The sequence below is a fragment of the Mauremys mutica genome, chromosome 5 (genome assembly GCF_020497125.1).
Source record: "Mauremys mutica isolate MM-2020 ecotype Southern chromosome 5, ASM2049712v1, whole genome shotgun sequence".
Classification (NCBI taxonomy): domain Eukaryota; kingdom Metazoa; phylum Chordata; order Testudines; family Geoemydidae; genus Mauremys; species Mauremys mutica.
The window spans coordinates 123385666-123401961 of record NC_059076.1 but is presented as its reverse complement, the minus strand read 5'-3'; the positions used below and the strand labels follow the sequence as shown (position 1 = coordinate 123401961).

At 42.0% G+C, this 16296-nt stretch overlaps 1 protein-coding gene across 1 annotated transcript in view; it reads left to right on the top strand.

Annotated features, from left to right (window-relative positions):
* GRK4 (G protein-coupled receptor kinase 4) overlaps nt 1–16296 on the top strand; it is a 71818-nt gene that overhangs the window by 13509 nt on the left and 42013 nt on the right. The window contains exons 2-3 of the mRNA XM_045018928.1: nt 9260–9355; nt 11342–11454. Of these exons, the coding sequence (XP_044874863.1) occupies nt 9260–9355; nt 11342–11454 (209 nt within the window). The remainder of the gene's footprint in view (nt 1–9259; nt 9356–11341; nt 11455–16296) is intronic.

Below are 16296 nucleotides of genomic sequence, written 5' to 3'. Positions count from 1 at the left end.
CCAGTGGTCACCCCAGTTTAAGAAACCCTGATTTAAACCCCTTGTGCATAAATGGTACTGTATATTACTATATACCGTTGGGTTTGTGCCTGTTCATCAAGTTTATGGCTGATGGAGGGGAATTGCAACTATGTATCTGTGTTCTCCTTATATCTCCTGTCACTGAACTTTTTTTTTTCTTTTCCAAAAATAAAAAACAAAATGATGAAGACCAACCCTTTGATCACATATTCCGATAAAGGCATGTAGTGTGTTTCTGATACAGTTGTGTGCTTTCAGAATTCTGCTGGGTGGGGCTGACTTGGCTTTCTCATCTAATGTTATCTGATTGTTTGGCTTTTGGAGTTAGTCGTGCAAGTATTTGTGTGGAAGCAAACATGAACCTATAGTATTGCACTTCCTGAGTGCTCTTCAACCATAGAGTTCAAAGTATTTTGCAAAGGCGGATAGGATCTTTATCAGCAATATAGAGGTGGCTAAACTAAGGTGCAAAAAGATGTCATGACTTGCCCAGTCTTCTAGTGCTCTAACCACTGGATCTTATTGCATAGATCTTATGGATTTATTTAGGAGCATCTTACCATTACTTTGCTAATAAAGACTTTGATCATATAGTAGAGAGTCCAATTTCTCTACTTCTGCCCCTCACCAGAAAGACCAGGAGTAGTGTAATCACTGAAATAAATGCACATTAATGTGGATAGTAATGTGACCACATTCTGGCTGACTATGTAGAGGAAAATCATCTGCTACTTTTGAAAAATATGCTCCCAGAAGCAGTGGCATGTCCCCCCTCTGGCTCCTATGTGTAGGGGGGCAGTCAAGGGGATCTGCATGCTGCCCCCACCCCAAGCGCCGCCCATGCAGCTCCCATTGGCCGGGAATCATGGCCAATGGGAGCTGCAGGGGTGGCGCCCACGGACAGGGCAGCGCGCAAAGCTGCCTGGCCACGCCTCTGTGTAGGAGCTAGAGGGGGGACATGCCACTGCTTCTGGGAGCTGCTTGAGTTAAGCACCGCCTGGAGCCTGCACCCCATGCCCCCTGTCCAAGCCCTGATCCCCTCAAATGCCCTCGGTTCCAGCTCGAAGCAACCTCCTGCACCCACAACCCTTCATCCGCAGCCCCACCCTCCCGCACCCCAACCCCTGCCCCAGCCTGGAGCCCCCTCCCGCACCCTGAACTCCTCATTTCTGGCCCCACCCCAGAGCCTGCACCCCCAGATGGAGCTCTCACACCTTCCCGCACCCCAGCCCCCAATTTTGTGAGTATTCATGGCCCACCATACAATTTCCATACCCAGATGTGGCCCTTGGGCCAAAAAGTTGGCCCACTCCTGATCTAATGGAATCTCACTGAACTTTCCTAGAAGAAAAACACTGCCTCTTTACACTGAAAGTAAAAGGTTTAAACAAATAAAAGGAAGTTCTTCTTCACACAGCGCACAGTCAACTTGTGGAACTCCTTACCTGAGGAGGTTGTGAAGGCTAGGACTATAACAGCATTTAAAAGAGAACTGGATAAATTAATGGAGGTGAAGTCCATTAATGGCTATTAGCCACGATGGGTAAGGAATGGTGTCCCTCGACTCTGTTTGTCAGAGGGTGAAGATGGATGGCAGGAGAGAGATCACTTGATCATTACCTGTTAGGTTCACTCCCTCTGGGGCACCTGGCATTGGCCACTGTCAGTAGACAGGATACTGGGCTAGATGGACCTTTGGTCTGAGCCAGTACGGCCGTTCTTATGTAAACAAGAGAAATTTCATCCCATGGGGTAATGTTTTTTGGGAAACTCTTTGTAAGTGCTTGAAAACATGTTCTTATTAAAGTGCCTCTTCAGTCATAACCATAGTGTCAGTCTCACAACTGTTTTCCCCCGCCTTCCTCCCCCCTTCATATGAACATGTATCACTTGCCATTGGAGACCTATCTAGCCCATAGATATATCTGAAGGAGACTAAACTAATGGCTCATCAGAACATAAGAACGGACATACTGGGTCAAAGCAATGGTCCATATAGCCCAGTATCCTGTCTTATGACAGTGGCCAATGCCAGATGCTTCTGAGGCAATGAAAAGAACAGGGCAACTATTGAGTGAAAAATTCCCGTCATCCAGTCTCAGCTTGTAGCAGTTGGAGGTTTAGGGACACACAGAGTGTGGGGTTGCGTCCCTGACCATCTTGGTTAATAGCCATTGATGGACCTATCCTCCGTGAATTCCTCTTATAACTTCCTTATTCATTTTCTCCACTTCCTATTTCTGATGTACTTAAAAAGTTTTGCTGTTAGCTTTTGTGTCCTTAGCTAATTGGTCTTCATATTCTTTCTTGGTCTGCCTTTTTATACTTTTTACACTTGACTTGCTAGAGTTTATGATCGTCTCTATTTTCCTCACTAGGATATGACTTCCAATTTTTAAAGGATGCCTTTTTGCTTCTAACCATCTCTTTACTCTGTTTTACCAGTATGGCTTTTTTTTTTTGTCCTCTGACTCTGTGTGTGTGTTTGTGTGTGTGTGTGTGTGTGTGTGTGTGTGGTTTTTCTGGTTTTTGTTTCATTAGGGCAGGGGTAGGGAACCTATGGCACGTGTGCCGAAGGCGGCACACGAGCTGATTTTCAGTGGCACTCACACTGCCCGGGTCCTGGCCAACGGTCAGGGGGCTCTGCATTTTAATTTAATTTTAAATGAAGCTTCTTAAACATTTTAAAAACCTTATTTACTTTATATACAGCAACAGTTTAGTTATATATTATAGACTTATAGAAAGAGACCTTCTAAAAACATTAAAATGTATCACTGGCACGCAAAACCTTAAATTAGAGTGAATAAATAAAGACTCAGCACACCACTTCTGAAAGGTTGCCGACCCCTGCATTAGGGCATAAGTAAGAACGGCCATACTGGGTCAGACCAAAAGGTCTATCTAGTCTGGTAACCTGTCTTTTGACACTGGCCAATGCCAGGTGCACCAGACGGAATGAATAGAACAGGTAATCATCAAGTGATCCATTTTCTGTTGCTCATTCCCTGCTTCTGGCAAACAGGCTATGGATACTATCTCTGACCATCTTGGCTAATAGCCACTGATGGACTTATCTATGAATTTATCTAGTTCTTTTTTGAACCCTGTTATAGTCTTGGCCTTCTCAATATCCTCTGGCAAAGAGTTCCACAAGTTGACTGTGTGTTGTGTGGAAAAAATACTTCCTTTTGTTTGTTTTAAACCTTCTGCCAATTAATTTCATTTGGTGACCCCTAGTTCTTATGTTATGAGAAGGAGTAAATAACACTTCCTTATTTACTTTCTTCACACCAGTCATGATTTTATAGACCTCAATCATATCCCCCACCTTAGTTGTCTCTTTTCCAAGCTGAAAAGTCCCAGTCTTATTAATCTCTCCTCATACGGCAGCTGTTCCATACCCCATATCATTTTTTTGCCCTTTTCTGAACCTTTTCCAATTCCAATATATATATTTTTGAGATGAGGCAACCACATCTTCACGCGTTATTCAAGTTATGGGCATACCATGGATTTATATAGAGGCAACATGATGTTTTCTGTCTTATCTATCCCTTTCCTAATGATTCCCAACATTCTGTTTGCTTTGTTGACTGCCGATGCACAGAGTGGATGTTTTCAGAGAACTATCCACAATGACTCCAAGATCTCTTTCTTGAGTGGTAACAGCAAATTTAGACCCCATTTCATATGTATAGTTGGGATTTTGTTTTCCAATGTGCATTTTTTTGCATTTATCAACATTTAATTTCACCTGCCATTTTGTTGCCCAGTCACTTAGCTTTGAGAGATCCTTTTGACATATCTGGCTTTAAGACTAAGCTTGATAAGTTTATGGAAGGGATGATATGATGGGATAGCCTAATTTTGGCAATTGATCTTTGATTATCAGCAGGTAAGTATGCCCAGTGGTCTGTGATGGGATGTTATATGGGATGGGACCTGAGTTACTGCAGAGAATTCTTTCCTGGGTGCTGGCGGGTGAGTCTTGCCCACATGCTCAGGGTTTAACTGATCGCCATATTTGGGATTGGGAAGGAATTTTCCTCCGGGGCAGATTGGCAGAGGCCCTGGAGGTTTTTCGCCTTCCTCTGCAGCATGGGGCATGGGTCACTTGCTGGAGGATTCTCTGCAGCTTGAGGTCTTCAAACCACAATTTGAAGACTTCAATAACTCAGACATAGGTTAGGGGTTTGTTATAGAAGTGGATGGGTAAGATTCTGTGGCCTGCTTTGTGCAGGAGGTCAGACTAGATGATCATAATGGTCCCTTCTGACCTTAAAGTCTATGAGTCTATGAGCTCTTCACAGTCTGCCTGGGACTTAACTATCATGAGTTGTTTTGTATCATCTGCAAATTTTGCCACCTCACTGTTTACCCCTTTTTCCAGATCATTTATGAATATGTTAAATAAGACTGGTCCCAATACAGAGCCCAAGGGGACACCACTATTTGCCTCTCTCCTTTCTGAAAACTGACCATTTGTTCCTACCCTTTGTTGCCTATCTTTTAACCAGTTACCAATCCATGAAAGGACCTTCCCTCTTAACCCATGACAGCTTACTTTGCTTTTGAGCCTTTGGTAAGGGACCTTTTCAAGGCTTTCTGAAAATCTATGTACACTATAGCCAGTGGATGACCCTTGTCCAAATGCTTGTTGACTAACCCCCTCAAAGAACTCTAGTAGATTGCTGAGGCATGATTTCCCTTTACAAAAAACATGTTGACTCTTCCCCAACAAATTATTTTCATCTATGTGTCTGACAATTTTGTTCTTTACTATAGTTTCAACCAGTTTGCCCAATCCTGAAGTCAGGCTTACTGGTCTGTAATTGCTGGGATCACCTCTGGAGCCCTTTTAAAAAATTGGCATCACATTAGCTATCCTTCACTCATTTTGGTGCAGAAGCTGATTTAAATGATGGGTTACAGACTACAGTTAGTAGTTCTTCAGTTTCACATTTGAGTTCCTTCAGAACTCCCATCTGGTCCTGATGACTTATTACTGTTTAGTTTCTCATTTTTTTCCAAAACCTCCTCTAATGACACTTCTGTCTGGGACAGTTTCTCAGATTTGTCAGCTAAAAAGAATGGCTCAGGTTTGGGAATCTCCCTCATATCCTTAGTCTTGAAGATCAATGCAGTTTCATTTCATTTGAGTCTCTAAAGTATTTTTAAATTGTCTCCATACCATTTACAGGCATTTCATCCTTGTGACTGTTCTTTTTCATTTCCATTTAACTAGCTTCCTTTTTGAAGTTAAATGCTACTGTGCTGGGCTTCTTTGGCATTTTTTGCCCCTACAAAGATGTTAAATAAAATTACACTACAGGTGAACTGCTTGGTAATAGCGATCATAGTCACCTCTTGTACCAGATCCTGTGCTACACTTAGGACTAGATCAAGAATGGCCTCTCTCCTTGTGGGTTGCAGGCAAAGCTGCTCCAAGGAGCTGTCACTTATGGTGTCTAGAAACTTTATTTCTTCATTCTATCCTGAGATGACACATACCCAGTCAATATGGGGTTATTTTGAAATCCTCCATCAGAGTGGCTACAAAGGCAGAAAATGCAATAATAATCTTGAGCATTTCACAGTCTGTCAGCATACTGGTCAGGTCTTCAGTAGTATATTCCTACTGCTATACTCTTATTGTTCAAGCATGGAATTTCTATCTATAGAAATTCTATGGTACTGTTGGATTCACTGAAGATGTTTTACTTATTTGACTCTGCTTTCTTTCACATATGGTGCCACTCTGTCATTCCTGTGTATTTTGTATCCTGGTATTACCTTGCACCATTAATTATCCTCATTCCACCAAGTTTCCTTAATGTCTATTATATCAATATTCTCATTTAATGCCAGGCATTCTAGGTCGCCCATTTTAGTATTTAGACTTTGTATATAAGTACTTCTGCATTTTGTCAGTATTCAGTTGCTTGCCTTCATGTGTTCAGGCTCTCTTACATTTGAAGCCTGTTGCTCAGTCATAAAGCAGAGTTCAGAACCTGTCAGTTTCATTATTTCTGTTTGGCAAAGCACAGCACTGGTCTTTCTATAAGAATTTATCTGAAACACCTCTCAGTGAGATTTCAGAGCAGGAGCTCTGGAATCAATAGATATTGTCACAGAGCATAATCATTACAGCCTCAGTTATAGCAGGTTTTGAATAGCTACAGAAATGTAACAAGATGCACCATAAGATGAGTCTAGCTGAAAAGCAAATTGCCCTCCTGCACAATTTTTAATAGAAACAACGTATTTAAGAGTGTGGTTTTAAAAAAACAAAACCAAAAAACCGTGCTGGATCCTCTAATGATGCATGCAGTCTTCTCAGTATTGGATAGCCTGATTTGTTCTTTGCATGCATATTGTAGATATGTTCCTAATTATAATAGGAACCAGATGCACATAGAAAGAACCAGGCTGGTTGCAGTGAATAAAATAAGCTGTTGACTGTAGTATATCATGAACAAGATGTTCAACTTTATATAAGAGGATGAATGTGACTGGATTGTGATCTTTAAAAATTCCTTTTTGTAAACTGAGGAACAAAGGACTTATAAATATCTCATAATATTTGGGGCAAAGTACCAGCAGGCATTCTTGATTATTTACCAGTATTGAGGCCAGGGCCGACTGCAGGGGTTTTGCTGCCCCAAGCAGCCAACAAAAAAAAAAAAAAAAGCTGCAATTGCAATCTGCGACAATTCAGCGGGAGGTCCTTCGTTCCAAGCGGCAGTGAGGGACCCTCCGCTGAATTGCCGCCGAATACCTGAAAGTGCCGCCCTGCTCTGGAGTTGCCGCCCAAGCACCTGCTTGATAAGCTGGTGCTTGGAGCCGGCCCTGATTGAGGCCTGAACTACGGTGATCAGTGCAGTGGTCTTATTGGTGTTTCTTACTTTTTCTGTGTCTTTAGAAGCTTGTTTATTTAGCATACATCCTAGATCAGAAGTTTTCTGCAACAAAATGTTGCAGTCACAAAGCATGTGTCCTCCCCATCTGCTATAGTGTGCCATCAAACACGCTAACTGGGTTGTTTGATACCTTATACAACATTGCCTGTTCAAAGCTGCAATTGCAGTGTCTTTGTCTTGTCAGCCCCACTTTAGAAAAGTAACAATAGAATGCCAACAACGAACTAGTTCAGCAGGACCCAAGACCAATGGGGCATTTGGGAATCTAGCACATGCATGCCTGTTAGGGTTCCTAGGCATATTACCATACATAGTTTTGCCCGACTTGGCATTTTTTTCTTCAAAGTTGACCTTTCCTGGATTCACAGGCCCCCCACTTCTCCCACCAGAGATGGGTCTCTTTGAAAGATCAGACAACACACACAGACAGACATGTTAAACTTTTTTTTACTGGAGCATTGAAGATATCCTCCTAAACTGGGATTGTTGGTTGTGAAGATATTGTAATATTGCACCTTTGTGGTGAATTTTGAGGCTGGGTAGAGCTAGAGAAAAACAGAACACTGAGGTAAATCTAATGCATCCTGTAACATGTTGTGCACAAGTACCCTTCCTGTCCCCTCCCAAGTGTGGTTAACAATATCTTGAGATATTTTCATTGCTAAAGAGTAGGGCTTCGAAAATGTCTCATTGTCTGCTTCTGGTCTGTCATGCGGATACACGTTTGTATTGGTTCAGTATGTAAAATTAAATGCTTTTAAAAACCTCTGTGAAGCATGAAGTTTACATAACTGAAATATTTTGATATGCTTAGACTGATACATTTCATAACAATCTCTTTTAAAATGATCATATCTATTGATCACTTAGCCTCTCCACAAAATGTATACATATACACATCTTCACTGTGTTAAGAAAATAGAGCTCTTAAGGTCTGATAAGTGTAGAGAGGTTAAAGTCTCTTATATTGTTACCTTCATCTTACAATAAGTGAATTAAATATACCTTCATGAGATAATAACAAAATCCTGTCTGTAGTTATGAAATGTGAAAAAATACTCTTGATATAACATCAAAGTTGATAGCCTTCAAAAGGTTCAGTTTCTACAGCGATTAATTCTGTCATGTTGATTGTCCTGTATATTATGTAGTCTGTACCATAAAACATACAGTATGTATTTGTACAGTGGTCAGCGAGGTTCTGGTCCATGATTTGGGCCCCTACGTGCTGTCATAATAGTGGTAGTACACCTCTACCCCGATATAACATGACCCGATATAACACGAATTCGGATATAACGTGGTAAAGCAGTGCTCTGGGTGGTCAGGGCTGCGCACTCTGGTGGATCAAAGCAAGTTCGATATAACACGGTTTCACCTATAACTCGGTAAGATTTTTTGGCTTCTGAGGACAGCGTTATATCGGGGTAGAGGTGTATTAATGCTTATTCTTACATGGAAAATAGAATAGAAAAGGCTATTTATGTACAATTTGTTTTTTTAACATTGCTGTAAAACCTGAGTTTCAAGTGCTTAATTCCTTAACTGTAATGGTCATGATATCTTGACTTCAGTCTTGCGTTGTTTCTTGGTTCTGTCACTTTTTTGCTTCTTTTTTAAAATAAAAACCATTTGGGAGGTAAAGGGAGCCAGATGCATTTGAGAACCCTTTGAAACTGAACCTTCAAGATATTGATTGAACTCTGTATGGCATCACAATATACATGTGGGATTTTATTTATTTTCTTTAAAGATTAATGATAGAAACACACTTGTTAATATGATATTGAAATTGTAATGCTAATAAAGGAAGGAAATTTACTATAGACTTCTGGCCTATCCTAAACCTACTTGAATATACCTAGATATTTTCAGATTCTCCAAAGCTGTGAATTTTCTTATAAAATATGCACATCTGGATAGATGAAAGTTTTTCTGATCTTGTGGATGGATCACAATCCTATGTCTAATTTTAAGAGTTAATTTGAATTATGGGTTCGAAAGGATGATGTTCTGCATGGAAGTACAAAGTGCCTGGAGGCTAAACATTTTTGCACATGGTAGAAAATTGGAATACGCAAGAGATATTAAAGACAATGTGGGAATTGTTAGGAGACTCACATTTGCTTGTTTAGATTCCCTTGCTTGCAGGAAAAAATAGTCCAGTCCACTTGCAAAATATCTGGCACCTCTCTGTAGAAATGAGAATGACCTAAGGCTACAATATATGCTCTGCAGAGGAGAGAGAGCATATTGTAGCATTGGATTGACTTGTAGATTACTCTTGTTTACATGGGGCTTTGTTTTCCTTTTAGGAGGGTGTGGCAAACGGAATGGACGCAGTAAGAAATGGAAGGAGATGCTAAAGTTACCACATCTCAGTTATTGTGAAGACCTTAGACATTCAATCGGTAGGTGTGTGTGTATAATACGCAAGTCTAATTCCTTGTGGGAGTATGCCATTATCCAGTGAAGGTATTTCTTCTTGCTTCTGACTAGATAGTTTGCTAGTTTGTAATCCTACCTCAAGTCCTCTAATTTAATTGAGAATTCCTGAGGGGAAAGCAATCATCGCAGCTACTGTTGATTGTGTCCAAGAAAACTGCTCCTGAAATCTCATTAACTTGTGATTTAAAGACATCATTATGTTCTGGTTTGGGTCTCAAAAACTAAGCATCCTCATCAGACTGTTTAAAATTGCAGATGCTAACAAGTTACTAGCAACAATGTTAGAGTGGCCTGTTCAAGGAAATCTGGGTATACTGCTGTGACTGTGACAACATGCCTTTGTGAAGCAATGATCTATAATTGCCTCAAATTGAATAGTTCTTTTGTTTATGTTTTTAAAGCCGTTTTAAATTAGCTCGGAAGAACTGAAATCAAAATGTAAACCCCTTTCAGTGGGAAACCTTTTGAACCAGAAAGCTTCTGTGTAAGCACCAAGCTACCATGAAAGTGCATTAATTCTTACTTTGGACAGAGATGTTGCACATAAAACTACCAAGATAAAACTTCTTAATCAGTTTTGGCATCTGTAAGACAAACAGGAACTATCAGCTTTATTTCCCAACCCCCAAAATTTGACTATATTGTTTAATACTGTAATCCACATTTTTTTTTCTTGTTCCGCTTTTGGTCTCTCTCTCTCCCTCTCTTTCTCTCTCTTGTCCTCCCTGCCCCCCTTTTCTCTCTTTTGGCCTTTATTCCCTTGCCCACCAGAAAAACATCCCAAACCCACCTTGGCAGGCTCCCAAATTCAAGATCCAGTTGTCCTTGGACACACCTATTTAAAAAAACACACCCTTTTCCTTAATGTGCATCATTAATGTGCATACTGTCTGAAGGAAGGGTAAAGACGTTTATTTCATATTTGTTCCAGGATGTTGGCCAACTGCTTGGTTTAGGAAGAAGCTTTCCGATGAACTTGTTATTGCATAATAGTTCTTTATGAGGATTTTTACACTTTCCTCCAAGCATTACTTAGCGTGTAAGACTATTTTGACAGAGATAGTCTTTCTGTTCACTGATTGTACAGCACCTTGCACAACGGGGCCCTGGTCCATGGCTAGGGTTTCTAGCTGCTACAATAATACAAATAATTAATATTTTACTAACCCTATCTGATGTTGAATATATGGACCACAGGTATTTTGGTCAAATGATTATAGTGGAATTCAAATAGGGAAGCTGATCCCACAGTACTTGGTCACATGAGTAGTCCTATTTATGGTAATGAGACTCTTCATGTTAGTAAGGTCTACAGAATCAGCTTGCTTTTGTTTGCATTGGGGCCGGCACTCCAACTCCACTATGTAATATGCAGGACCTTAGCAAGTGTTTTTCCTTAATATATTAGCAATTAGCAGCTAATTTAATATAAAAGTTTTGTGTATGTGTGGGGTGGGATGTTGGAAGCAGCAGTGGTGGTAAGCAAGTCTCTGTCACTTTCCTTTGTGACCTTTACAGCTGGTTTAGCCCTGCTCCTTTGACATGTTAATGATTGCATGAAATCTTGGTGGTCCTATCTGAATGGGAATCTGCAATATAAATGCTCTGAATCAATGTTTCTCAAACTTTTGTACTGGTGACCCCTTTTACATAGCAAGGCTCTGAGTGCTACCTCCCCCCTTATAAATTAAAAACACTTTGTAATATATTTATATAACACCATTATAAATGCTGGAGACAAAGCGGGGTTTGGGGTGGAGGCTGACATCTCGTAACTCCCCAGGTAATAACCTCATTGACCCCCTGAGGGGTCCCAACCCCCAGTTTGAGAACTCTTGCTCTAAATGTTGCTTTTTCTGTTGCAGTCTTAAATTGGTATAGTAAGGGGTGTGAGGAACAGCTCTCTGGCTTGTAATGATGTCATCTGTTTAATCTCTTCTTTTACCCAGAAAAAAACTATAACCAGCTCTGTGACAAGCAGCCAATAGGGAGACTTCTCTTCAGACAGTTCTGTGACACTAGGCCAGATTTGAAGACATGTATTGAATTCCTGGATGCAGTGGTAAGTAGTAGACTCCTCCTAGAAGTTCTCCAGCCTTGTTCTTCTGAGGAATTAGGAACTGGCGCAAATAGTCTATTTTAAAGTTTTATAAAATGTGCCTGCCACATTCTTTAGCTCCAAATGCATACTAATACCACAACTATTAAAATGTAGCAAAACTGATTCAGTGTCAACTAAAGAGAGCTCAGCAAAAGAAATTCAATGCCCTTAAGGGCTACAACTTCTGACAAAATCTGGAGTAAATTTGTACGTCTTGTAGTGTGCCTTAGAGGTCAATAAATTTGGGCTCCATTGGGGGAAACTTTAGTTCACTGAAAATGCTCTTCCTGCTTATGTATAGATCTAGGTTTCAGTATCTCACTTGATATCAGTTTAGTTAGGTGCTCTCTAAGAGCTGGTTTACACTGAAAACTTACATTGACATATGCTTCTCTAAGGAGTGTGAAAAGTCCACACCTCTGAGAGAGACATTTTTGCTGACCTAATCCCCAGCATAGACAGTGCTAGGTCAATGGAAGAATTCTTCCGGTGACCTAGCTACTGCCTCTCAGGGAGATGGATTAACTGTGATAGGAGAATGCTGTCGTGTCTACAGTGTAGCACTACAATTGCACAGCTGTATGTGTAGACATAGCCTAAGACAGTCGTTCTTAACCTGCGGTGCACGCACTCCTTGCGGGTGTAAGATGCCCTTTCTGGGGGTGTGAGACATGCCAGATTTTTTTAGAAGGTAAATCATCAAAAACACAAATTAAGCACAGGCACATAAGTACAACTATTTTGTTTCATCAAACCTATGTATTTATTAACATTATACATTTAACGATTACTGTAATATTCAAACAAAAAATATATCTAGGTTTAAGGGGTGCGAGAACATATTTTGAGAACCAAAGGGGTGCAGGCTGCAGTAAAGGTTAAGAACCACTGGCCTAAGGGTATGTCTACACTACAAATTTTTGCCAACCCAAGTTACCTTGACATAAAGCTTTCACAGTTAGTATGTTGCTTGTGCGCATGTGTACTTGGCTTCTTGCATTGGTACTGCATGTACTCCCCAGGAATGATTTGTGTTGATGCACAGTGCAATGCACCATGGTTAGGTAGCCCAGTGTTCAGCTCACCGTTCTCCAACATAATGTCTTTCAGGACATTTTGGCAATGCATGGTAGGGCAGAAATGAGTTGCACAGGGGTGACTGGAACTGTGGGGACAAGTTCCTATTATGCAAATTTCTCCACCACATAATGTCATCTCTATCCTATAATTTTCATGCCTATTTTGAAAATCCCTCGAACCCATGTGGGACTTGTCACTCTCCACCATCGCTGATAGAAACATGGAGCCTGCAGAGCTCTGAACTATTGCCATGAGTATTCCAAACACAGGACACACAATACTCTGGTATTTGCAGAGCTGCAGGAAGAGATGAGGGAACATAATGATTTCCTGAAGAGCAGATTGCTGTGAGACATAGCAAGAACCAATTCAAGATTGTTGGAAGCATTCACGAAGCAGCTGTAAATGATGGAGTGCCATTTCTGGGCCTGAGAAATGAGTACTGACTGGTGAGACTGTATCATAATGGAGGTTTGGGATGATGAGCAGTGGCTGCAGAACTTTTGGATGCGCAAGCCCACAGTCCTGGATCTGTATATTGAGTTTGCCCCAAAGCTGGAACACCAGAATGATAGCTGCACTGACAGAGCTATTGCCGTTTACGTCTTCACTGTGGAAACTTGCAATGCCAGGTTGCTACCGGTCAGTAGGAAGTAATTTTAGAATTGGAAAATCCACTGGGGGGGGGGGCGGGATTGTTATGATGCAAGTTTGCAGGGCCATTAACCATCTCCTGCTATGTAGGATGGTGATTCTTGGCAATGTGTGGGATGTATTGGATGGATTTGCAGCAATGGGATTCCCAAACTGGTGAAGCATATTCCTATTTTGGCACCAGACCACCTTGCCACCGAGTATATCAACAAAAGGGCTACTTTTCTATGCTTACGCAAGCACTGGTGGATCAATAGGGATGCTTCATTAACATCAGAGTTGGCTGGTCTAGCAAAGTGCATGACGCTTGTATCTTTAAGAACACAGGCCAGTTCAGAAAGCTATAAGCGTGGACTTTCTTTGCCAACCAATAGATTACCATTGGTGATGTTGAAATGCCAATAGTGATCCTGGGGGACCCAGCCTACCCCTTATTCCTCTGTCTCACAAAGCTGTATACCAGCACCTCAACAGCACCAAGGAAATATTCAACTGCTGGCTTAGCAGATGAAGAAGGTTAAACATGCTTTTAGTAGATTAAAGGGGTGCTGGTGTTATTTACTCACAAGGTTGGCTCGGATTGAGAAAAATATCCCAATGGTTATAGCTGCCTGTTGTGTTATGCCTGCTGAAGCAAAGTGGGGAAAGTTGCCATGGGATTAAGGTGGAGTGGCTGTCTGCTGAGTTTGAATAGGCACACAAGGGCTATTATACAAGCTCAACACAGAGCTATATGGCTCAGGGAGGCATTGAAAGAACACTATCAGCGAGCTATAGTAATGTGTTGTGGTGTACTGTGCTGTACGTGGCCCTGCTGTTTGGGGGCCCATTATGAATTGTGTGGTGCTTGAAGTACATGGAAGGTTGAGGCGCGGTGTAGTGAGGTGCTATACCGGAGTTCTCCATGGACTGCAAAGGAATGCTAGCCCATGATTGTTGAACCTGTAAATCCACAAGAATCTGCAGCATCTGTGTTTTCAGCCAAAGAAGCCCATTATATCTTGGTGCATCTCCCTCTCACTTTCCTGCTGGTTCTCCTAGGGATTTCTCCTGTCCGTTCTTTCCTCCTCCATACAGTCTGCAGTATTCATCCTCCAGGCCCTCTGGTCATGATCTGATGCATCACTGACTTGCAGAATCTCACCGACTATGTCTTCCCAAGTCCTCTTCTTTCTTCTCCTTATCTGGTTCAGGCATTCCACAGGTGTGGAGGGGAAACACCTCAAGGCTGCAATGGCAGCAGCTATGGATAAAACACGCAGAGGTATCATTGTCAGTATAGTTGCTACAGAAAACAAAAGTTAAGTTTCAGAACTCCCTTCCCTTGTTCCCCTAAAGGTTTAAACAAGACATGCTTATTGACACCTCTACTTTGGATTGCTTGTGCATGGTGCCACTAATAGCGCCAGCCATGGTGAGCATGGCCTGCCACGGGTGAGGAAAGTGAGGTGGGAATTGCTCAGTTGCATGAAACTGAGTACAGGGCAATGGCACTGAAAACTGGCACCATTTTACACAGGCAGTGGTAATTTTAGCTGATATCTCACTCCTGAGGGTAACAAAGGCACAGAGAACACAGCTGCTGCTGACATCCTGGAGCCACCTGGGGCCTGTATGCTGTTACCTACTTATTGTAATGGTGCAAGCCAAAGTTCTCCAACCGGTGTGGAAAAGTGTCCTGCTGAGGAGAAAGAAAGAAGGGTGCCATCCCTAGAAACCTTTGGGAGAGGATTGCAGTGTACCACCATGAAAGTTTCATCAAGATATCTCAGGAGGCTTCAATGGCCATCCCTGTGTACATAAAGAAACTGCTCCTTATGCTCCCTCTGCTTAACTCTACAAGGGAGAGAAAAGTAGATCACTACTCTACCTCTTCTAGTATGAGTAAATTAACAAAAAATCAGTAGCTGTTTGCTGCTAAATTGTGGGGCACTATCACTAATGGGAAATAAATTTACATGTTTTCCTGAGGTTTCTTCCCTTGCATTGGGCTCACCTATGTTCAACTGCTGGGACTGACTGGACTGTGGTGGAGTCTCAAACAGACCTTGGCTCAGGGCATAGCTGGGTCCTCACCCCCCTTGGTCACATGTCCCACATCCTCCTCCTTTATCTCCTCCTTGCTGTTCATGCCAGGGGCTTGTGACTCAGACTCCTCGGAGGTATCCAGAGGGGTGTGTGGGGCAGTGCGGGAGGTCTCTAAGTATGGCATGCAGTTCTTTGTAAATGTGGCAGATCTGCAGCTTGGCACCAGATCAATTGTTGGCCTCCTGATATGCCTGCTATAGTTCCTTTGCATTCACATGGCACTGCTGCTGATTGCTGTCTTACCCCTTCTCCTACATCCCATGTGCAATCTGCTCATAGTTGTACATGTTTCTATATCTGGTCCATAGCTGTGCCTGCAACAGCCTTTTCTCCCCACAGGCCGAGAGCCAATATCTCCAGTCTACTCCAGACTGGAGCGCATCTGGAGCATGTAGCTGGCATAGTCAGACAGGCAGTTGCACATAACAATGGAGAGCTGCCAGTTGTGTTAATCAAGATGGACAATCAGGAAAGGGCATTTCAAAAATGTGCAGGCTTTTAAAGAGGGTGAGTTGGACTTTCAGTCTCCGTGTCCCCTGCACAGTGGAGTTCACAACTGTGACTAGAGTGGTCAGTGTCGAGCGTTGTAGGAAAGCTGCTGGAGGACTGCTAGGGTTGACATAGGTAATGCAGTGTCTGCATTTGGGCTGTGTTGACCTCAATAGGTTGACCATGACTCAGTGCTGCATGGGGAGGTGGTGTTACTATGTCTGTGTAATAGAGAACTTACATCGATGGGAGACAAATTTTAAGTGTAGACACATCGATTCAAGGCAGTTTATGTTGACCTAACTTTGTAGTATAGATATACCTAAGATAAACGGAACAAAACCAATTCCTAGAAATTAACACTAAGGCAATGTTGTCTTTGCCACGTCTGTCATCCTTCATGGGAGACCCATGCTGGTAATTAAGCACCAGCCATTTTCAGCACTAGCTGTATCTTCTGAGTGGCCTCAAAGTATATTTGTATAGCTTTGT